The sequence below is a fragment of the Phocoena sinus genome, chromosome 9, assembly GCF_008692025.1.
Source record: "Phocoena sinus isolate mPhoSin1 chromosome 9, mPhoSin1.pri, whole genome shotgun sequence".
Lineage (NCBI taxonomy): Eukaryota > Metazoa > Chordata > Mammalia > Artiodactyla > Phocoenidae > Phocoena > Phocoena sinus.
This window is the reverse complement of record NC_045771.1, coordinates 44,590,526-44,614,301: the sequence shown is the minus strand read 5'-3', so window position 1 is coordinate 44,614,301 and position 23,776 is coordinate 44,590,526. Positions and strand designations below refer to the sequence as shown.

Here is a 23,776-nt window from a genome sequence, read left to right as displayed (position 1 = left end):
AGTTGTTTACACTTTTTGGTTATCATGAATAATGATGTTATGAACATTCATGTACAGGGTTTTCTGTGGATGTGTGCTTTCACTTCATTTTTTAAAAAATTATTTATTTATTTATTTTTGGCTGCATTGGGTCTTCATTGCTGTGCACAGGCTTTCTCTAGTTGCGGCAAGTGGGGGCTACTCTTTGTTGTGGTGCGCAGGCTTCTCATTGTGGTGGCTTCTCTTGTTGCGGAGCACGGGCTCTAGGCGCGTGGGCTTCAGTAGTTGTGGCATGTGGGCTCAGTAGTTGTGGCTCACGGGCTCTAGAGTGCAGACTCAGTAGTTGTGGCACATGGGCTTAGTTGCTCCGTGGCATGTGGGATCTTCTCGGACCAGGGATTGAACTCATGTCCCCTGCACTGGCAGGCAGATTCCCAACCAGTGCGCCACCAGGGAAGTCACGTCCTTGCGGTTTTGATTCATGTTTCCCTAATGGCTAAAGGTGCTGAACATCTTTTCATGAGTTTATTGGCCATTTGTGTATCTTTTTAAATTTGCTTCATTAATTAGAAAATAGGTAAGAATTTTGTCCTTGTGCTGATGTTAATAATTCCCATTGGAACAAATTGTCTAATACTTTCTACCCTCTAGGATGGCAGCCACTGTGAGGCAGTGTGGGACAGTGGGAAGAAAACAGAGGAGCTACCATCCATTCAGCAAATGTGTATGCAGTGTCTGCCCCTGAAGATGGTATCCCCTCCCTGTCCTTTTGCTTATAGTCCAGACAATTATATAGTGCGATAAGTACAGAAAGAATAAGAGCACACACTTCTGTCTCTCACATAGAGTTCACACATAGTTCTTACCATGTGCCTTTACATACAGGAACTGAAATGAATTCTTTTAACCTCACAGTACAGTGAGGGAGGTATCTCATTACGAACGAAGAAACTGAGGCTCAGAGAGTTCAAGTAATTTACCCAAGGTGGAGTAAACTAATAAGTAAACTACTTAACTACTAAGTGGTGGAGTGGGGCTTTGAATCTAGGCAGTTTAGTGCCAGAGTCTAAAGTTTATGATCTGTAGTCCACCACGTATATGATCGAAGAACGGCAAGGAGCTTTGGAAGCACCCAAAAGGCTTAACTATATGGGGTGTGTGTGTGTGTGTGTGTGTGTGTGTGTGTGTGTGTGGGGGTTGGGGGCTGGGGGAGGGGTGGTCAAGATGGAGCTCTGGGATAGCAGGAATAAAGCCTGAGGAAGATTAAAATTTACCAGGAGGAGCTGAGAGGTGAGCGCTGGGGAGTAGGGGTTGGAAGAAAAGGGTGTGACTGGTAGAGAGAAGAGCATATGCGAGGCCTGGAAGTGAGGGCATGTGAAAGCTGTTCAAAATAGCTTGAGCTTGGGTTTCCCTGGTGGCGCAGTGGTTGAGAGTCTGCCTGGCGATGCAGGGGACACGGGTTCGTGCCTTGGTCTGGGAAAATCCCACATGCCGCGGAGCGGCTGCGCCCGTGAGCCATGGCCGCTGAGCCTGCGCGTCCGGAGCCTGTGCTCCGCAACGGGAGAGGCCACAACAGTGAGAGGCCCGCGTACCTCACACACACACAAAAAAAGCCTGAGCTTGGAGTGGGAGTAGAGGAGTGATAGAGGGGGTTAAAAGAGGAGGTGAAGGGAGGCCAGAGAGAAAGACAGGGCCAGCTTTTTTTATTCTTTTTTTTTTGCGGTACGCGGGCCTCTCACTGTTGCGGCCTCTCGGGAGCACAGGCCCGGGACGCGCAGGCTCAGCGGCCATGGCTCACGGGCCTAGCCGCTCCGTGGCATGTGGGATCCTCCCGGACCGGGGCACGTACCCGCCTCCCCTGCATCGGCAGGCGGACTCCCAACCACTGCGCCACCAGAGAAGCCCAGGGCCAGCTTTTGAGAGCTCTCCTCTGCCTGTCTATGGAGTTTGGTCTTTTCGAGGGACAATGGGAAGCCATTGAAGAGTTAATCAGGGGCGTGAGGGATCAGATTTGCATTTTACAAAGGTCCCTTTGGCTGCAGTGTGGACAGTGGAATGGTGGGAGCAGGGTACACAGTAGGTGATTCTTTAAAATGAATTTCCTTCTAGGGCCTCTATTCCTTTGGGAATGTATGAAGTATTAGGGTGTTACTTTGCTATTCCTGCACAAAGAGCTTAGGGAAGGAGAAATCTGCATGCTTTGGGCTTTGGCTGTTGATCCGGAGGTTTTGCCCAGAAGAAAATGATAGCTGTCGCTCTGACCATGGTCATAAACCACAAAGGGCCTTTCTTTCCACAGAGCATTCTTCCTGCATCTGTGCCTGGCGCTTGGGGGCAGTTGGTATCTTTTCAGCTTATGGGCATTTGCAGTTGCCAGGAGGCCCAGCCCTTCAGCCCTTGGTCACTGGCTTGGACGTGGTTTCATTTTATTTCGGAGCCTCCGTGGACTTGTTAATATGCTCTGTGGCTGCTGCTACAGATCTAAGGAGAAGACAGCAGCTTCCCGCCTGCAGGTTTCTGTGGGGGGCTCCTGCTCTCACCCTCTAGTCCTTGGAAACTCCTTGTCCACCACTCTTGATTCGGCTTTTGAGGAGTTCCATAGCGTTCCTAGTAGTAAGGGACTGAAGGTTAATGTGTTCCTGTTATCTTTAGCAGGCAAAACCAGCATCTTGGTCAGTTCATTTACAGTCTCAGGCCTGTCTGCAGGCCTTTAAGGTCTATACATTCAGTAAATATTACTGCGTGACCACTACATGCCCTGTTGGGTATATAGAGTTGTAAATGCTCAGACCCAGTGGTGTTCAAACTGTACATGCATCAGAATCACCTGAAACTTATTATACACAGTTCCTGATTAGGTAGGCCTGGGATGGGGCCTGAGCATTTGTATATCTAACAAGTTCCCAGGTGATGCTGATGCTGTGGTCTAGGACCACATTTTGAGAACCATTGCTCTAAAAGAATCATAGACTCCTAACAGAGGTCAACTTCATTTTACATATTCATTCATTCATTCAACAAGTATTTATTGAAAACCTACTATTCTAGTTGTTGGGATGTAGCAGAGATAAAACAGACAAAAATCCCTGCCCTCAGGTAAAACTATTTTGTATGATACTCTGATGATGGGTACATGTTATTTTATCTTTGTCCAAACCCATAGAATGTACATCACCAAGAGTGAACCCTGTTGGGGGACTTCCCTGCGGTCCAGTGGTTAAGACTCCACGCTTCCAATGCAGGGGGCGCGGGTTTGATTCCCGGTTGGGGAACTAAGGTCCCACGTGCCGTGTGGCCAAAATAAATAAATAAACTTAAAAAAAAAAACTTTAAAAATAAACTTAAAAAAAAAAAAGAGTGAACCCTGATGTAAACTATGGACTTTTGGTGATAATGACGTGTCAGTGTAGATTCATTGATCCTAACAAATGTACCCCTCTGGTGATGCACTCTGCTGATAATGGAGGAGGCTGTGTGTGTGTGTGTGTGTGTGTGTGTGTGTGTGTGTGTGTGTGTGTGGCGTTAGGGGGTATATGGGAAATCTCTGTATCTTCTGTTCCATTTTTTTGTGAACTCAAAACTGCTCTGAAAAAACCAGTCTATTCAAAAAAATCCCTACCCTCAAGCCAGGGGATGGGGAGGGCCCAGAAACCCATTACAGCTGGCTTAAGAAGAAAGGAAGGGAATTTATTGGAAGGATCTCCAATTCCTCCTGAGGATCCAGAATCGTGAATAGAAGTGACTTTCTGGATCTCTCTGAGGGATTGCAGAGGGGCCGCATTTTCCCCTTCTCTGAAAGAGAGCTCCAGCAGGCTTTCCATGCCACATACATGACCTCTTGGGTCCAGTAACGCTGACTCACTGGAATCTGTCTCAATTCCACATTCCCAGGATCTCTCCCATTTGATTGGTCCCATTTGCGTCAGGTTCCTGGCCCCCCCCCCACGTGGGTGTTAAATCACGTGTTAAGTGAAAGGGCATTATGGCTCATCCCTTCTGCAGGACTGGATCTCAGAGAGCCGGTGGGCTGGGCGGTACCTCGGACAGTGTCAGGGTGGACCGGAAGGGTTAAGTGGCGGCAGAGAGACTCAGGTCAGGACTTGCTCACTTAGGCGGGAAGCATTTAAATTGTTGATCTGCATGGTAAGACTTTCTACGGAAAAGCCATGTAAAGAAAGAGAAGCTTCCCAGTGCAGTTCTGCTAACTTTAGGAAAAGTTCTTCTTTTATTGGCAGGCCAACATGATGCCCCCTTTGAAGACTTAATGGCACTGCTTTTTTAAAAAAATATTTATTTACTGATTGATTTTTATTTATTTTTGGCTGCGTTTGATTTTCATTGCTGCACGCAGGCTTTCTCAAGTTGCGGCGAGCGGGGCTTGGTTGCAGCACGTGCGCTTCTCATTTGCGGTGGCTTCTCTTATTGTGGAGCATGGGCTCTAGGTGCATGGGCTTCAGTACTTGTGGCACGCGGGCTCAGTAGTTGTGGCTCATGGGCTCTAGATAGCGGGCTTCAGTAGTTGTGGCGCACAGGTTTAGTTGCTCTGCGTCATGGGACATCTTCCCAGACCAGGGATCGAACCCATGTCCCCTGCATTGGCAGGCGGATTCTTAACCGCTGCCTTAATGGCATTGCTTTTAATTTTCATTTGTGGGTCATTGCAAGTAACTATACATTCATATTGATTATTTAAGTTGGCTATATTTTGCTGGGCTGAGAACTTGTGTAAAATAAGAATTATTTATAGAGAGCTGACATTTTAACTTGTGCAGTTGCTTAAAAGCAAAAATCCACAATAGCAATGTAACGATTTTACTTTCCTTTGCAAAACTTTTCTTTTAATGATACTTTAATGCACCAAAGACCATCCAAGCCAGCCGCTTGCATGTCAGGGTCTGACTCTCCGTGGAGGTGTGAATAGATGCGTTCTCCTTTCCTTCCTCTGCACTCCTACTTGCTCCTCTTTTCTCCCTCACCTTCTCTCTCTTCCTCTCATTTTTCCATTTGGGTAGCAGAGAGGCAGTCTGCCAGATCATTAATGGCTTGCCTTTCCCCCCTGCCAGGGCTCATTAGCTGCTGGTAGAGGTGGTTGTTTGAGGAAGATACTCTTGGGCAAAGGGTCTGGGAAGCCCAGAGTCACCTTTGGGAGCAAGAGGTGTGGGGAGGGAGGTGGGAGGCAGAAACATCAGATGTGGCCTCCCTCCCTTGAGTTGGGCCCAAGCTCAGCAGTGGAATTCAGCCTGGGGAGTGTGTTGAATCTCACCTGTGTCATCCCAGGGCTAGGCATCCAACTAGGAGGTGAGTTTCTACTTTTGTGCATTTCATGAATGTTCTAGTCTCATTCACCAAGGGCTTTGGCAAGGACCACAGTCCTCAAGTCAAGCACGTCCCATGTAAGCCAGCCATCTGACCAACTCTGAGACACCAGAAGGTGGTTCCCATGCCCAATCGACTGGCTCTTTATTAACTTGCTTCCCTCCTGTTATGAATTCTCAAAATATGGCAGTCTCTTTAATGTTCAAAAGAAATTTATTCAGTCTAATGTACAGCAATGTGAATATAGTTAATAATACTGTATTGTATACTTGACATTTGCTAAGAATGTAATTCTTAAGTGTCCTTACTTCAAAAAGAAAAAGAAAATGGTAACTATGTGAGGTGATGGATATGTTAATTAGCTTCATTGTGACAATTATTTCACGATGTATCAAAACATCAAGTTATACACCTTAAATATACGCACTTTTTATTTGTCCATTATATCTCAATAAAGGTGCAAGGGGGAGTAATGTATTCGGTTATTATTTGTCTAAACTGAATCTAAAATTGGCATTTAGAGCAAGCTGTCTTTTCCTTTCATAGTTGATCAGGACTTCAGCTCTGCTAACCATAGGGCCATTCTCTCTCCCCTTTGTAATGGCCATTTTAACTTCATTTCTGGCTCTGAGATCAGAAGAATCTCAGCAACAAGTAGTATACATGCATGTCAATTTTTGGCAAAATGTTTTAAAATTAATTTAATTTTTAAAACAATACAGATGCACAGAGTTTTAAAAGCAGTTAAATAATTCCATAAAGCTTAAAATTATAGTTACCAAGCTGCTAAGAGTGGGGAAGGGGCTCCGGGATGAGGTGTAGCTGTTCTGAACTTGGACTTTGATGCTCCAGGTTTCCTTCTACCCTGCGGCCTCCGCAGGCTCTAGGAGGCACATGGCATCCACCCTTGACCAGATCCCCTTTTGCATACAACTAGATTCTGTTTCTTCCCTACTAGGTCAGTTTCTGCCCCTCCGTTCCCTCTCCATCTTCCAAAATGTTGCCATCTCTTGACAGCAAGGGTCTCTGCTCTGGTTTTCTCAGTCCTTTTTTAAAAAAGAGCTTAGGAGCTTGGCTAGGAATGGACTTTGGGGGCTCTAGAGAAGTGAGTGTGTTCAGTTTGCCATATGTTCTTTTTAAAGTTCATCCTCACTGCAGGTTGAAACCTGCATTTAGAAGTAGAGCCACAGTATTTATGCTTTAAGAATGCAGCTACAGGGGTAGTTACCTATCCTGAGGAATAAGCGCAAGACAGTGTATGCTTGTTTGTAGCAGATGAGTGAGTTGAATTTGAGTGAGTTGAATATGATGGGTGTTACGTGATGTCTCCTGTCGTAGTGGTCCTTGAGCTGATCAGCTGAAAGAGCATCGCTGGAGGGTGCTGCAGCCACCTCCCATACCCCCCTTGGGGCAGAGGAAGGTAGAAGTGTCAGGGGCAGCAATCAAAGGGTCTACAGCAGTGAATGAGCAGGGGAGAAAAAATAAGCTGGTGGAGAGGAAAGGGGTTGTTGGATGTGCTGGATAATTTCCATTTGCCTTTCTAGGTCCACTCTACCCCTGTTCCACTTGCTTTTTGCTCTGGGAGGTTGACCTATATGGACTACCTGTGCATAGTACGGGTTATATCAGTGACCCTCTTGTAGTCTGGCTTGTGGCTGGGTTCAGCCATGGGGCCTCAGCAGGAGATCAGAGGGAGGGAGGAGAGTGTGGTGGAGATATTTATTCCTCTGGCTCCCTGCCTATAGAGTCATCACATGGGCTGTGTCCCTAGACCAAAGGTCCTAGCTTAGCTTCTGTCAGGTGCTCTGAGCTCCCTCTCTGTTCCTGGATCCTTCAGGTCTGGGTGTGACAACAGCACTCCCTTCTTGTCCCCAGAGGTACTGCATTGTCCCTTAATTGTTTCTCTGTACCCTGCACACAGCCCCTTTATTAAAGTGTCCTGGAGCTGCCTAGTTTGTGCCTATCATCTCTTTCCTGCAGGACCTCGATTGGGACATCTGCAAATCAGCCCAATACTGGGACAGGCTGAATAAGGGCTAATTCCAGCACTTGCAGAAATAATTTTCATGACCATCTCCTGGCTGGACCCTGTGTATGAATTTGTTCCAGTAGTACTGATCAGCACAGACTTGCTGAGAATAACTTTATTTTTCCAGATGGTCAGAGTTTTCAGCTGTAGACAAAACTGGCCTTGCTTGTTAGTTTCTCATGTATGTAAATTATACATTTTCTTTCGGAAAGGTGTTTTTTGTTTCTAGCATGTTGCTTAGGCAGTCATCAAATGCATAAATTAGCGCCGTGAGGCCATACCAGTTTTTATACATCATCTAGGGAGGCCCTGTGCATGGAGGATAAGAGTCAGATAGTCCTGGGTTCTAGCTTTTTTTCCCATTTGGCTAACTTTGTGAGCTTGGGAAATTTTTTCACCTCCCAGGAGCCTGAGTATCAGCACTTACTTTCAGGTGTTGTATGAGGATTAAATGAGATAGCGTATAGAAAAGCTTAGGTTACCCCTGTGCCTGACACATAATAAATGCTCTCTGAATAGTAGTTATTATTAAAAACTCTCGTTAAATTTGGGTTCTGTGGATGAAAAATATAAAGTTCCGTGCCTGGGAAGTCTTCGAAGCCTGAATTCTGGTCCATAAATCCTCCAGTTTGATGATGGTTCAGGGTATGGCAGAGCCCCAGCCAAGTGAAACTGAAGAGCTGGCATTCCCCAGGGTGGGTTTCGGTCCCCCAGAGACAGAGGGTGGAGGCGTAGAGCCAACTTCGGCACAAAGCTGATTATGTGCTTTTGTTCTCTGGCTTGTCAGCCAGAACTTGGACATTTGCTTTCTGTTCACTGACCTTGGAGAAAGGAAGGCTGTGAAATGGACTCTAAAACTAGGAGGAGAAAGGGAAGGAGAGGGCAGGTCTGAGGAAGATGACCTGACAGGTGGTGAGGTGGACTGTGCTGCTCTCCCAAGCTGTTCATTAAGGAAAATGAGGAAAATGTAGAAGTAATTTACCAAGTGAAGGGCAGGTAGATTCCAACAGCCCTTAACATTTTATTACATAAGTACAGTCGTCTCTTGGTATCCATGGGGGATTGGTTCCAGAACCCCTTTGGATACCAAAATCTTCAGATACTCAAGTCCCTTATATAAAACGGTGTAGTATTTGCATATAACCAAGGCACATCCTCCTGTATACTTTAAATCATCACTAGATTACTTCTGATACCTAATACAATGTAAATGCTATGTAAATAGTTGCCGGTGTTCAGCAAATTCAGGTTTTTGCTTTTTGGAACTATCTGAAATTTGAAAAAATATTTTCAATTTCCAGTTGGTCGAATCCATGAAGTGAAACCTGTGAACATGTATTCCATGATCATTTTGAAATTAAGAGAGAATTAAAGAGAAGACAAATCGTCACCTGAAATCTCCTACCCATAGATTACTATTGGTAATATTTTCACGTGTCACCTTGTGGATTTTTCACATGCATCTATATATGTAAATTCAAAATGAGATTATTTTATATGTGGCACTGTAACCTACACTTTTCTCTTCATGTGTATGTCTTTCTAGTGCCAATGAATAGAAATGTTAAAATTTTTTTTATTGAGGTATAATTGACATATAGTATTATATTAGTTTTAGGTGTACAACATAATGATTTGATATTTGTATATATTGCAAAATGATCACCACAATAAGTGTAGTTAACATCCATCACCATGCATAGTTACAAAAATTTTTTTTCTTGTGGTGGTAACTTTTTTTTTTTTTTGGCTTTGTTGGGTCTTCACTGCTGCGTGTGGGCTTTCTCTAGTTGTGGCGAGTGGGGGCTACTCTTCCTTACGGTTCGTGGGCTTCTCATTGTGGTGGCTTCTCTTGCTGTGGAGGACAGGCTCTAGGCATGTGGGCTTCAGTAGTTGTGGCTCACGGGCTCTAAAGCGCGGGCTCAGTAGTTGTGGTGCATGGGCTTAGTTGCTCCGCAGCATTGGGATCTTCCCTAGCCAGGTCTCGAACCCGTATCCCCTGCATTGGCAGGTGGATTCCTTTTTCTTTAACATCTTTATTGGAGTATAATTGCTTTACAATGGTGTGTTAGTTTCTGCTTTATAACAAAGTGAATCAGCTATACATATACATATATCCCCATATCTCTTCCATCTTGTGTCTCCTTCCCTCCCATCCTCCTTAGGTGGTCACAAAGCACCAAGTTGATCTCCCTGTGCTATGTGGCTGCTTCCCACTAGCTATCTATTTTACATTTGGTAGTGTATATATGTCCATGCCACTCTCTCACTTCGTCCCAGCTTACCCTTCCCCCTCCCTGTGTCCTCAAGTCCATTCTCTATGTCTGCGTGTTTATTCCTGTCCTGCCCCTAGGTTCTTCAGAACTTTATTTTATTGTTATTGTATATATATGTGTTAGCATACAGTATTTGTTTTTCTCTTTCTGACTTACTTCGCTCTGTATGACAGATCTAGGTCCATCCACCTCACTACAAATAACTCAATTTCATTTCTTCTTATGGCTGAGTAATATTCCATTGTATATATGTGCCACATCTTTTTTATCCATTCATCTGTCGATGGACACTTAGGTTGCTTCCATGTCCTGGCTATTGTAAACAGAGCTGCAATGAACATTGTGGTACACGACTCTTTGAATTATGGTTTTCCCAGGGTATATGCCCAGTAGTGGGATTGCTGGGTCATATGGTAGTTCTATTTTTAGTTGTTTTTTTTTTTTTTTTTTTTTGTGGTACGCGGGCCTCTCACTATTGTGGCCTCTCCCGTTGCGGAGCACAGGCTCCGGATGCGCAGGCTCAGCGGCCATGGCCCACAGGCCCAGCCGCTCTGCGGCATGTGGGATCTTCCCGGACCGGGGCACGAACCTGCGTCCCCTGCATCAGCAGGCGGACTCTAAACCACTGCACCACCAGGGAAGCCCCTATTTTTAGTTTTTTAAGGAACCTCCATACTGTTCTCCATAGTGGCTGTATCAATTTAGGCAGGTGGATTCTTAACTACTGTGCCACCAGGGAGATCCCAATGATAACTTTTAAGATTTACTTTCTTGGCAACTTTGAATATGCAACACATTATTATTATTTTTTAAAATTAATTATTTTGCATTACGCAGGCCTCTCACTGTTGTGGCCTCTCCCGTTGCGGAGCACAGGCTCCGGACGCGCAGGCTCAGCGGCCATGGCTCACGGGCCTAGCTGCTCCGTGGCATGTTGGATCTTCCTGGACTGGGGCACGAACCCGTGTCCCCTGCATCGGCAGGCGGACTCTCAACCACTGCGCCACCAGGGAAGCCCTAATTTATTTATTTTTATCTTTGGCTGTGTTGGGTCTTCGTTGCTGTGCGCAAGCTTTCTCTAGTTGCAGCGAGCGGGGACTACTCTTCCTTGTGGTGTGCAGGCTTCTCATTGCGGTGGCTTCTCTTGTTGCAGAGCACGGGCTCTAGGCGCACGGGCTTCAGTAGTTGTGGCACTTGGGCTCAGTAGTTGTGGCTCGTGGGCTCTAGAGCGCAGGCTTAGTAGTTGTGGTGCACGGGCTTAGTTTCTCCGCAGCATGTGGGGTCTTCCCGGACCAGGGCTTGAACCTGTGTCCCCTGCATAGGCAGGCAGATTCTTAACCACTGTGCCACCAGGGGAGCCCTGCAACACAATATTATTAACTATAGTCACCATTAACTATATTCACTGTACAGTATTATTAACTATAGTCATGTATAGTAATGCTATACGTTACATCCCTATAGCAGAAATCTGTTATTTTTAAATGGCCATAGAGCATTTTATTATATGTCCTTGCCTTATATGCAATCAGTGCCATACTCTTGAACTTGTAAGTTATTTCCAGTGTTTAGTTATTATAAACCAAGCTCTGTAGTCATTTTCTTAAACACAGTGTCTAAAACTCTGTAGGTGTCTCTGCCAGTATGTAAGGTACTTGTAGGCAGAGTCCATGCCTTGGACTTTTTTATATCCCCCAAAGCCCCTAGCATAGTATCCTAATTGGCACCCCCTTGCTGTTGCTAAGTTTGACATGGAAGAGGATGAGAGCTTGGATCATAGCCATGATTCCATTATTTATTTTCCTACTTAAGGCCATCACCAGTCAGCCTTTAAAACACATGTATTAGTGATTTCAAGACTACATCAGACTTTCTATCACCTGCAATAATTATGTATGGTAATATTGGCATAACCCTTAGGTTTTCAGAGTACTTTTCACATCGTTATATGGTACGGATCTTGTGATGGCTATTATCATCACTCACATTTTGCAGTGGAGGAAACTGAGATTAAGAGAGTTTAAGTGCACTTCCTGCTACACCACGCTGCCTCTTTGTTTAACTTATTGACTTAAAAGAAAAAAAAAGAAAATTAGTGTTAATTTGCACATGAGTGTCTGTGATATTGCTGTTAGTACCAATCGCATGGAAATGGAGTAAACGTTTTTTTTTTTTTAATGGAAGAATTGGTAGATATTTCACAACAAACAACATATATTTTTCTCTAGAGAGAGTTATGCTGATGCTTATCTGACTAGATTTGCTGGCAATATTCAAGGTAATTAAAAAATTCCAACCCTGCAAGTACTGTCCAATGAAGATATTTCCTGCATCAGTAACTCCTCTGTGGGCTTTTTTTTTTTTTTTTGCTGTACGCAGGCCTTTCACTGTTGTGGCCTCTCCCGTTGCAGAGCACAGGCTCCGGACGCGCAAGCCCAGCGGCCATGGCTCACGGGCCCAACCGCTCCGCGGCATGTGGGATCTTCCCGGACCGGGGCACGAACCCGTGTCCCCTGCACCAGCAGGCGGACTCTCAACCACTGCGCCACCAGGGAAGCCCTCTCTGTGGGCTTTTTACTTTGCAGTGACCTCACTCTGTCCATGGGTACATTTTTACAGGTTAGTTTCATTAAGGGAAGGATTATTCATACTTTTCCTTCTCTCTCCCTACCTTTTGGGTCCTCAGCTATGACAGAGACTCCACTTTCAACGTGTTTGTGGGAAAAGGACAACTGATTGCAGGAATGGACCAAGCTCTGGTCGGGATGTGTGTAAATGAGAGGCGTTTTGTGAAGATCCCCTCAAAGCTGGCCTACGGAAGTGAAGGAGTTTGTAAGTGTTTGTTCTGTGCTTGTAAACACATCTGCCGAAACCACCAGAGCATTTGCAGGCTCTTCAGTCAGGCAGACTAGAGTCTTCGGAAGCTTCGGGTAGGGGAAAATGAGAAGCTGTGAGCACACACACACAGCTAAAATCTCATCTTAAAAGTTTATTTATTCTAGATATGAAAGAAGCGTTATTAACACAGGTGTACTGAATGTTATCCTTGCTGAGAGGAAATTTTTGTGTTTTTTTCTCTTTAAATTTCATTTGGAGGGAGTTCCCTGGTGGCCTAGTGGTTAGGATCCTGGGCTTTCAATTCCATGGCCTGGGTTCAATCCCTGGTCAGGGGATTGAGATCCCGCAAGCCACAGGGTGCGGCAAAAAAATTTGTTTTTCATTTGGAAAAACGGAGGGAACGTGGCTCATTTTGGAATTGTATGTGACCTCTCGAGCCCTTTTGGCTTCCATTCACCTTGGCAGCGTCCTAGGTGTTTATTTGTCTGGCCCAAAAGGCAGCAGCTTCTCAGTGTGAACTCTCTTTATTTTCTAGCTGGTGTGATTCCCCCAGATTCAATTCTTCATTTTGATGTACTTCTGATGGATATTTGGAATTCGGAAGATCAGGTTCAGATTCACACTTACTTCAAGCCCGCCAGTTGCCCTCGGACCATCCAGGTGTCTGATTTTGTTAGGTACCACTACAATGGAACGTTCTTGGATGGGACACTGTTTGATTCGAGGTAAGTCCCGCCATTCATGGTAGTATCATTGAAATGCCCCTTAGTTCTTTCCCTCTCATCTGCTTTTTTATGCCCATGGAGAAATCAGAAAAGGGATTCATTCCCAACTGCTCTGTGATTGGGAACAAAGATGTATACATGCTTTTTCTCCAGGGATGGGTATGAGTTCATTGGTAGCTGAGTTTTGGGTAACAAAAACCTTTTGAAGGATGAATTGGAAATGCCCTCATGGTATGGAACTTTTCCCCTTTCTCATTGGTTTTCAGTCACAATCGCATGAAAACATATGACACATATGTGGGAATTGGTTGGCTGATTCCTGGAATGGACAAAGGGCTGCTGGGGATGTGTGTGGGAGAAAAGCGCATCATCACCATACCTCCTTTTCTGGCCTATGGAGAAGATGGAGATGGTAAGTCCTTCTCATTCTTTGAGCCACTCTCATCTGTCTTTATTTCTTTTGCAGTGGTTAATTTAACTTACCGTGTGAAACCCACCAGAGCTTTTGGTCTAGACTTGCGGTGTCCAATATGGTAGCCACTAGCTACATATAGCTATTTACATTTACATTAGGTTAAATAAAACTTTAAATACTGAACATGCCACAGTTCATGTACTTAAGAGCTGCTTGTTGCCAAGGGCTGCTATACTGGACAGGGCAGATACAGAGCATTTCCGTCACTGCAGAAAGTTCTATTTGGACGGTGCTAGTCTAGATCATTTGCTGTCTGATGAGTAAGTTGCAGAAATCTCCACCTATTAATGGTCATTGTTGTTCTGTTTTTTTCCACCTAGTACTATTTTATTTTATTTTATTTAAAAATTTTTTTATTTGAGTATAGTTACTTTACAATGTTGTGTTAGTTTCTACTGTACAGCAAAGTGAATCAGCTATGCGTATACATATATCCCCTGTTTTTTGGATTTCCTTCCCATTTAGGTCACCACAGAGTATTGAGTAGAGTTCCCTGTGCTATACAGTAGGTTCTCATTTGTTATCTATTTTATACATAGAAGCAATAGTGTATATATGTCAATCCCAATCTCCCAATTCATTCCACCCTCATTGTTGTTCTTAGGTAAGACATCTCGGGACTTCCCTGGTGGTCCAGTGGTTAAGACTCCATGCTTCCAGGGCAGGAGCATGGGTTCCATCTCTGGTCGGGGAACTAAGATCCCACAAGCCGTGTGGCCAAAAAAAAAAAAAAAAAGAAAGAAAGAAAAGAAAAGAAAGAGAAAAAAAAAAGAAAATGTGATGCTATTTAAGAAGTTTACTAACAGTGATACCTGACTTCTAATAACCCCCTAATATAAAGTTTTCCAAGCTATGTTTTCTGAGAGTTCTAGGTCTACAGAGCAGGAGGAGAGGAGCCTTCTCTCCTGTCGACCTCCACTTTTATTACTGGGAATCTTCAGACAGTTTCTTTAAAAACCTGCTAAAAGAAAAATAAAGCTTGAAAGTAACTGCCGCAAATATATCTTAATTCTCCCCTCCCCAAGATATGTTATTATTCTTATCACTACTCAAACTCTCTCATCCTTGGCTAATGGAAGTTCATTCTCCTTGTCTGTCAAATCCTTTTATCATCATCCACATGCATATGAGGTACGAAGTAAAGGTAGATGCCTAGCCCGATGTGACGAATGTTATTTATTTATTTTAAATAAATAATAAATAATTTAAATATTTTAAACACATAGTTTATTTAAAATAATAAATAATTTAAATATTTTAAATAAATAGTTTATATAAAATAGTTATTTTTAAATGTTTTATACTTTGACACTGTGCTCAGCTATCCAGGTATAAATTTAAACAGGTGAATTGTATAGTATGGGAATTATATCTCAATAAAGTTGTTATTAAAAAAAGCAAATATTCAGGTAGTACATAATAATGCTAGAAAAATTTACACCCTGTGGTTACCGTAAGGCTTTCTGTTTTCTATTAAATTAAAAGATACAGAAAAGTAAAAAAGATTAATATTCTATCACACACCCTCCCACACCCACACCTGCATTTCAGGGATTAACCACACCTGGTGATCCAGAGGCTGACTCAGCAGCCTGCTTTCAGCAGATTTCACCATTCCTCTGAGGGGAAGGAGACAGAGGGGTGGGCTCTGCCAAAGAGCCAGTTGAAGGAGCACAGTCTTGGCATGCCCTGTGGTTCACTTGTCTAGGCCTTCTCCTTTGCATGACATAACAAATGGCAAGTAACAGTGTTGAGGTAAGTGGTTTGTCAGGTAACTAACTTCCTTCTATCCCAGAGTCCTGGATTTAGAGTTACTTATTGGTTGATGTTGATCTTTGCAGGAAGAGCTAGTGCCCAATAATCTCTTCATGTGGATTATCGTGTGGCACATATTCAATAAATCCTCACTGTTAGGAATATCCATGAGAAGCAATACCATCCTGAAGTGAAATAGAAATGATTGGAGGACTATTTATGTTTCGGATTGTGGGTGCCGTTTTTTTCCCTCTTATCTCAGCTTAATTTAGTTTTACTTATATCTTGTTTTGGATGCACTTAAAGGATTGAATTTTTGCCTCTTTAAAAATTGGGGAACTTCCCTGGTGGCACAGTGGTTAAGAATCTGCCCGCCAGTGCAGGGGACACGAGTTCGAGCCCTGGTCCAGGAAGATCCCACATACCACAGAGCAGCTAAGCCTGTGCGCCACAACTACTGAGCCTGCGCTCTAGAGCCTGCGAGCCACAACTACTGCGCCGGCGTGCCACAACTACTGAAGCCCACGTGCCTAGAGCCTGTGCTGTGCAACAAGAGAAGCCGCTTCAATGAGAAGCCCACACACTGCAACGAAGAGTAGCCCCCACTCACCGCAACTAGAGAAAGCCTGCACAGAGCAACGAAGACCCAAAGAGCCAAAAATAAAAAAAGTTGGTTGTGAGGGACTCTGGTAGAGCTCACACCAAGGAGTGCTTCCCAGAACTACTGCTGCCAGTGTCCTTGTCCCCACAGTAAGCCACAGCCACCCCCTGTCTCTGCAGGAGACCCTCCAACACAAACAGGGACTCAGATTGATCTCCGAGATGACCCCAGAACTTTAGCAAGACTGAATGATATGAAGGAAAAAATCTATATGTGTGGAAAAAGGACAGAAACTAGAAAAAGAGCCGTGTGGCTGACAGGGTCTTGGTGCTCCAGCCGGGTGTCAGGCCTGAGCCTCTGAGGTGGGAGAGCCTAGTTCAGAACACTGGATTACCAGAGACCTCCAGGCCCCCACGTAATATCAATCGGCAACAGCTCTCCCAGAGATCTACATCTCAACGCTAAGACCCAGCTCCACTCAACGACCAGCAACCTCCAGTGCTGGACACCCCATGCCAAACAACTAGAAAGACAGGAACACAGCCCCACCCATTAGCAGAGAGGCTGCCTAAAATCATAATAAGTTCACAGACACCCCAAAACACACCACCGGACATGGTCCTGCCCACCAGAAAGACAAGATCTAGCCTTATGCACCAGAACACAGGCATCAGTCCCCTCTATCAGGAAGCCTCACAACTCAGTGAACCAACCTCACCCACTGGGGACAGCCACCAAAAACAACAGGAACTACGAACCTGCAGCCTGCTAAAAGGAGACCCCAAACACAGTAAGTCAAGCAAAATGAGAAGACAGAGAAATACACTGCAGATGAAGGAGCAAAGTAAAACCCATTAGACCAAACAAATGAAGAGGAAATAGGCAGTCTACCTGAAAAAGAATTCAGAGTAATGATAGTAAAGATGATCCAAAACCTTGGAAATAGAATGGAGAAAATACAAGAAACATTTAACAAAGACCTAGAAGAACTAAAGAGCAAACAAACAATGATGAACAACAAAATAAATGAAATTAAAAATTCTCTAGAGGGAATCAATAGCAGAATATCTGAGGCAGAAGAACAGATAAGTGACCTGGAAGATAAAATAGTAGAAATAACTACTGCAGAGCAGAATAGAGAAAAAATAATGAAAAGAATTGAGGACAGTCTCAGAGACCTCTGGGACAACATTAAGCGCACAAACACTTGAATTATAGGGGTCCTAGATGAAGAAGAGAAAAAGAAAGGGACTGAGAAAATATTTGAAGAGATTATAGTTGAAAACTTCCCTAACATGGGAAAGGAAATAGCTCATCAACTCCAGGAAGCTCAGAGAGTACCATACAGGATAAAAACAAGGAGAAACACACCAAGACACATATTAATCAAACTATCAAACATTAAATACAAAGAAAAAATATTAAAAGGAGCAAGGAAAAAGCAACAAATAACATACAAGGGAATCCCCATAAGGTTAACAGCTGATCTTGCAGCAGAAACTCTGCAAGCCAGAAGGGAGTGGCAGGACATATTTAAAGTGATGAAAGGGAAGAACCTACAACCAAGATTACTCTACCCAGCAAGGATCTCATTCAGATTCGATGGAGAAATTAAAACCTTTACAGACAAACAAAAGTTAAGAGTATTCATCACCACCAAACCAGCTTTACAAAACATGCTAAAGGAACTTCTCTAGGCAGGAAACACGAGAAGGAAAAGACCTACAAAAACAAACCCAAAACAATTAAAAAAATGGTAATGGGAACATACATATCAATAATTACCTTAAATGTAAATGGATTAAATGCTCCAACCAAAAGACACAGGCTGGCTGAATGGATACAAAAACAAGACCTGTATATATGCTGTCTACAAGAGACCCACTTCAGACCTAGGGACACATACAGACTGAAAGTGAGGGGATGGAAAAAGATATTCCATGCAAATGGAAATCAAAAGAAAGCTGGAGGAGCAATTCTCATATCAGATAAAATAGACTTTAAAATAAAGACTATTACAAGAGAAAGAGAAGGACACTACATAATGATCAAGGGATCAATCCAAGAAGAAGATATAACAATTGTAAATATTTATGCACCCAACATAGGAGCACCTTAATATATAAGGCAAATGCTAACAGCCATTAAAGGGGAAATTGACAGTAACACAATAATAGTAGGGCAGTTTAACACCCCACTTTCACCAATGGACAGATCATCCAAATGAAAATAAATAAGGAAACACAAGCTTTAAATGACCCATTAAACAAGATGGACTTAATTGATATTTATAGGACATTCCATCCAAAAACAACAGAATACACTTTCTTCTCAGTGCTCATGGAACATTCTCCAGTATAGAATATATCTTGGGTCATAAATCAAGCCTTGGTAAATTTAAGAAAATTGAAATTGTATCGAGTGTCTTTTCTGACCACAGCACTATGAGACTAGATATCAGTTACAAGAAAAAAACTGTAAAAAATACAAACACATGGAGGCTAAACAATACACTACTGAATAACCAAGAAATCACTGAAGAAATCAAAGAGGAAATCAAAAAACACGTAGAAACAAATGACAATGAAAACATGACAACCCAAACCTATGAGATGCAGCAAAAGCAGTTCTAAGAGGGAAGTTTATAGCAATACAATCCTACCGCAAGAAGCAAGAAACATCTCAAAAAAACAACCTAACCTTATACCTAAAGCAGTTAGAGAAAGAAGAACACAAAAAACACTCCAAAGTTAGCAGAAGGAAAAAAATCATAAAGATCAGATCAGAAATAAAGGAAAAAGAAGGAAGCGATAGCAAAGATCAATAAAGCTAGTTCTTTGAGAAGATAAACAAAATTGATAAACGATTAGCCAGACTTATCATAGAAAAAAGGGAGAAGACTCAAATCAACAGGATTAGAAATGAAAAAGGAGAAGTAGCAACTGACACTGCAGAAATACAAAGGATCATGAGAGATTACTACAAGCAACTCTATGCCAATAAAATGGACAACCTGGAAGAAATGGACAAATTCTTAGAAAAGCACAACCTTCCGAGACTGAACCAGGAAGAAATAGAAAATATAAACAGACCAATCACAAGCACTGAAATTGAGACTCTGATTAAAAATCTTCCAACAAACAAAAGCCCAGGACCAGATGGCTTCATAGGCTTCACAGAGTTCTCAAAATCTTCCAAAATATAGCAGAGGGAGGAACACTCCCAAACTCATTTCACCATCACCCTGATACTGAAACCAGACAAAGATGTCACAAAAAAAGAAAACTACAGGCCAATATCACTGACGAACATAGATGCAAAAATTCTGAACAAAACACTAGCAAACAGAATCCAGCAGCTCATTAAAAGGGTCATACACCATGATCAAGTAGGGTTTATCCCAGGAATGCAAGGACTCTTCAATATATGCAAATCAATCAATGTGATACACCTTATTAACAAATTGAAGGATAAAAACCATATGATCATCTCAATAGATGCAGTAAAAGCTTTCCACAAAATTCAACACCCATTTATGATAAAAAACCCTCCAGAAAGTAGGCATAGAGGGAACTTATCTCAACATAATAAAAGCCATATATGACAGACCCATAGCCAGCATCGTTCTCAGTGGTGAAAAACTGAAATCATTTCCACTAAGATCAGGAACAAGACAAGGTTGCTCACTGTCACCACTATCATTCAACATAGTTTTGGAAGTTTTAGCCACAGAAAGCAGAGAAAAAAAAAGAAATAAAAGGAATCCAAATTGGAAAACAAGAAGTAAAGCTGTCACTGTTTGCAGATAACATGATACTATACATAGGGAATCCCAAAGATGCTACTACTAGAGCTAATCAATGAATTTGGTAAAGTAGCAGGATACAAAATTAATGCACAGAAATCTCTTGCATTCCTATACACTAATGATGAAATATCTGAAAGAGAAATTAAGGAAACACTCCCATTTACCATTGCAACAAAAAGAATAAAATACCTAGGAATAAACCTACCTAAGGAGAAAAAAACCTGTATGCAGAAAAGTATAAGACACTGATGAAAGAAATTAAAGATGATACAAACAGATGGAGAGATATACCATGTTCTTGGATTGGAAGAATCAACATTGTGAAAATGACTATACTCCCCAAAGCTATCTACAGATTCAATGCAATCCTTATCAAACTACCAGTGGCATTTTTCACAGAAGTAGAACAAAAAATTCACAATTTGTATGGAAACACAAAAGACCTCGAATAGCCAAAGCCACCTTGTGAAAGAAAAATGGAGCTGGAGGAATCAGGCTCCCAGACTTCAGACTGTACTACAAAGCTACAGTAATCAAGACAGGATGGTACTGGCACAAACACAGAAAAATAGATCAATGGAACAGGATAGAAAGCCCAGATATAAACCCACACACATATGGTCACCTTATTTTTGATAAAGGAGGCAAGAATATCCAATGGAGAAAAGACAGCCTCTTCAATAAGTGGTGCTGGGAAAACTGGACAGCTACATGTAAAAGAACGAAATTAGAACACTCCCTAACACTATACACAAAAATAAACTCAAAATGGATTAAAACATAAATGTAAGGCCAGACACTATAAAACTGTTAGAGGAAAAAATAGGCAGAACACTCTATGACATAAGTCACAGCAAGATCCTTTTTGATTCACCTCCTAGAGAAATGGAAATAAAACCAAAAATAAACAAATGGGACCTAATGAAACTTAAAAGCTTTTGCACTGCAAAAGAAACCATTAACAAAACGAAAAAACAACCCGCAGAATGGGAGAAAGTAGTTGCAAACGAAGCAACTGACAAAGGATTAATCTCCAAAATATACAAGCAGCTCATGGAGCTCAATATCAAAAAAACAAATAACCCAATCCAAAAATGGGCAGAAGACCTAAATAGACATTTCTCCAAAGAAGATATACAGATTGCCAACAAACACATGAAAGGATGCTCAACATTGCTAATCATTAGAGAAATGCAAATCAAAACTACAATGAGGCATCACCTCACACCGGTGAGAATGGCCATCATCAAAAAATCTACAAACAATAAATGCTGCAGAGAGTGTGGAGAAAAGGGAGCCCTGTTGCACTGTTGGTGGGAATGTAAATTGATACAGCCACTATGGAGAGCCATTATGGAGGTTCCTTAAAACACTAAAAATAGAACTACCATACGACCCAGCAATCCCACTACTGGGCATATACCCTGAGAAAAGCATAATTCAACAAGAGTCATGTAGCACATTGTTCATTACAGCACTACTTACAATAGCCAGGAAATGGAACTAACCTAAGTGTCCATCGACAGATGAATGGATAAAGAATATGTGGCACATATATACAATGGAATATTACTCAGCCATAAAAAGAAACGAAATTGAGTTATTTGTAGTGAGGCGGATGGACCTAGAGTCTGTCCTACAGAGTGAAGTAAGTTAGAAAGAGAAAAACTAATATTGTATGCTTACACATATATACGGAATCTAAAACAAAAAAAGGTTCTGAAGAACCTAGGGGCAGGACAGGAATAAAGACTCAGATGTAGAGAATGGGCTTGTGGACTCATGGAGGGGGAAGGGTATGCTGGGACGAAGTGAGAGAGTGGCATGGACATATATACACTACCACATGTAAAATAGCTAGCTAGTGGGAAGCAGCTGCATAGCACAGGGAGATCAGCTTGGTGCTTTGTGACCACCTAGAGGGGTGGGATATGGAGGGTGGGAGGGAGATGCAAGAGGGAGGGGATATGGGGATATATGTATGCATATGGCTGATTCACTTTGTTATACAGCAGAAACTAGCACAACATTGTAAAGCAGTTATACTCCAATGAAGATGTTAAAAAAAAAATTGGTTGTGAGTCCCCAGACATTGGGAACAGACTTGTGGGTGCCAACGGGGAAGTGGGGTGGTAGAGGGATGGATTGGGAGTTTGGGATTAGCAGATACAAACTACTGTATATGGAATGGAGGGACAACAGGGTTTTACAGTGTAGCACAGGGAACTATAGTCAATGTCCTGTAATAAACCATAATGGAAAAGAATATGAAAAATAATATATATACGTTTGTATATGGTGTTAGGTAGTGTTCTAATTTCATTCTTTTACATGTAGCTGTCCAGTTTTCCCAGCACCATGTATTGAAGAGCCTGTCTTTTCTCCATTGTATGTTCTTGCCTCCTTTGTCGTAAATTAGGTGACCATATATGTGTGGGTTTATCTCTGGGCATTCTATCCTGTACCATTGATCTGTATTTCTGTTTTTGTACCAGTACCATACTGTCTTGATTACTATAACTTTGTGGTATAGTTTGAGGTCGGGGAGCCTGATTCCTCCAGCTCTGTTTTTTTTTCTCAAGATTGCTTTGGCTATTCAGGGTCTTTTGTGTTTCCATACGAGTTGTAAAATTTTTTGTTCTACTTCTGTGTAGAATGCCACTGGTAGTTTGATAGGGATTACTTTGAATCTGTAGATTGCTTTGGGTAGTATAGTCATTTTCACAATATTGATTCTTCCAATCCAAGAACATGGTGTATTTCTCCATCTGTTTGTCATCTTTGATTTCTCAGAATGGGAGAAAATACTTGCAAATGAAACAACAGACAAAATATTAATCTCTGAAATATACAAACAGCTCATGGAGCTCAATATCAAAAAAACAAACAATCCAATTAAAAAATGGGCAGAAGACCTAAGTAGACGTTTCACGAAGGAGGGCATACAGATGGCCAAGGGGCACATGAAAGGATGCTCAACATCAATAATTATTAAAGAAATGCAAATCAAAACTACAATGAGGTATCACCTCACGCTGGTCAGAATGGCCATTATCAAAAAATCTAGAAACAATAAATGCTGGAAGGGGTGTGGTGAAAAGGGAACCCTCTTGCACTCTTGGTGGGAATGTAAATTGATACAACCACTATGGAAAACAGTATGGAGGTTCCTTAAAAAACTAAAAATAGAACTACCATACGACCCAGCAATCCCACTACTGGGCATATACCCTGAGAAAACCATAATTCAAAAAGACATGTACCACAATGTTCACTGAAGTACTATTTACAATAGCCAGGAAATGGTACCAACCTAAGTGTCCATCAACAGATGAATGGATAAAGAATATGTGGCACATATATACAATGGAGTATTACTCAGCCGTAAAAAGAAACAAAATTGAGTTCTTTGTAATGAGGTGGATGGACCTAGAGTCTGTCATACAGAGTGAAGTAAGTCAGAAAGAGAAAAATACCATATGCTAATGCATATATATGGAATCTGAAAAAAAAAAAAGGTACTGATAAACCTAGTTGCAGGGCAGGAATAAAGACGTAGACATAGAGAATGGACATGGGGTGGGAGGGGGAAGCTGGGGTGAAGTGAGAGTCGCATCGACATATATACACTACCGAAGGTAAAATAGTTAGCTAGTGGGAAGCAGCCGCATAGTACAGGGAGATCAGCTTGGTGCTTTGAGATGACCTAGAGGGGTGGGATAGGAAGGGTGGGAGGGAGGTCGGGAGGGAGGGGATATGGGGATATATGTATTCATATGGCTGATTCACTTTGTTATACAGCAGAAACTAACACAACATTGTAAAGCAATTATACTCCTATAACGATCTATTAAAAAAAAGAATATATATGTATGTATAACTGAATCACTTTGCTGTACCGGAGGAATTAACACAACATTGTAAAACAACTGTACTCAATAAAATAAATTTTAAAATAACTGTCTGTGAGTTCC

General features: G+C 42.3%; 1 protein-coding gene across 4 annotated transcripts in view; it reads left to right on the top strand.

Moving 5' to 3' along the window:
* FKBP9 (FKBP prolyl isomerase 9) overlaps positions 1-23,776 on the top strand; it is a 50,878-nt gene that overhangs the window by 2,087 nt on the left and 25,015 nt on the right. For all 4 annotated transcript variants that reach the window (XM_032642374.1, XM_032642375.1, XM_032642373.1 and 1 more), the window contains exons 2-4: positions 12,287-12,432; positions 12,974-13,163; positions 13,430-13,575. In XM_032642374.1, the coding sequence (XP_032498265.1) occupies positions 12,287-12,432; positions 12,974-13,163; positions 13,430-13,575 (482 nt within the window). The remainder of the gene's footprint in view (positions 1-12,286; positions 12,433-12,973; positions 13,164-13,429; positions 13,576-23,776) is intronic.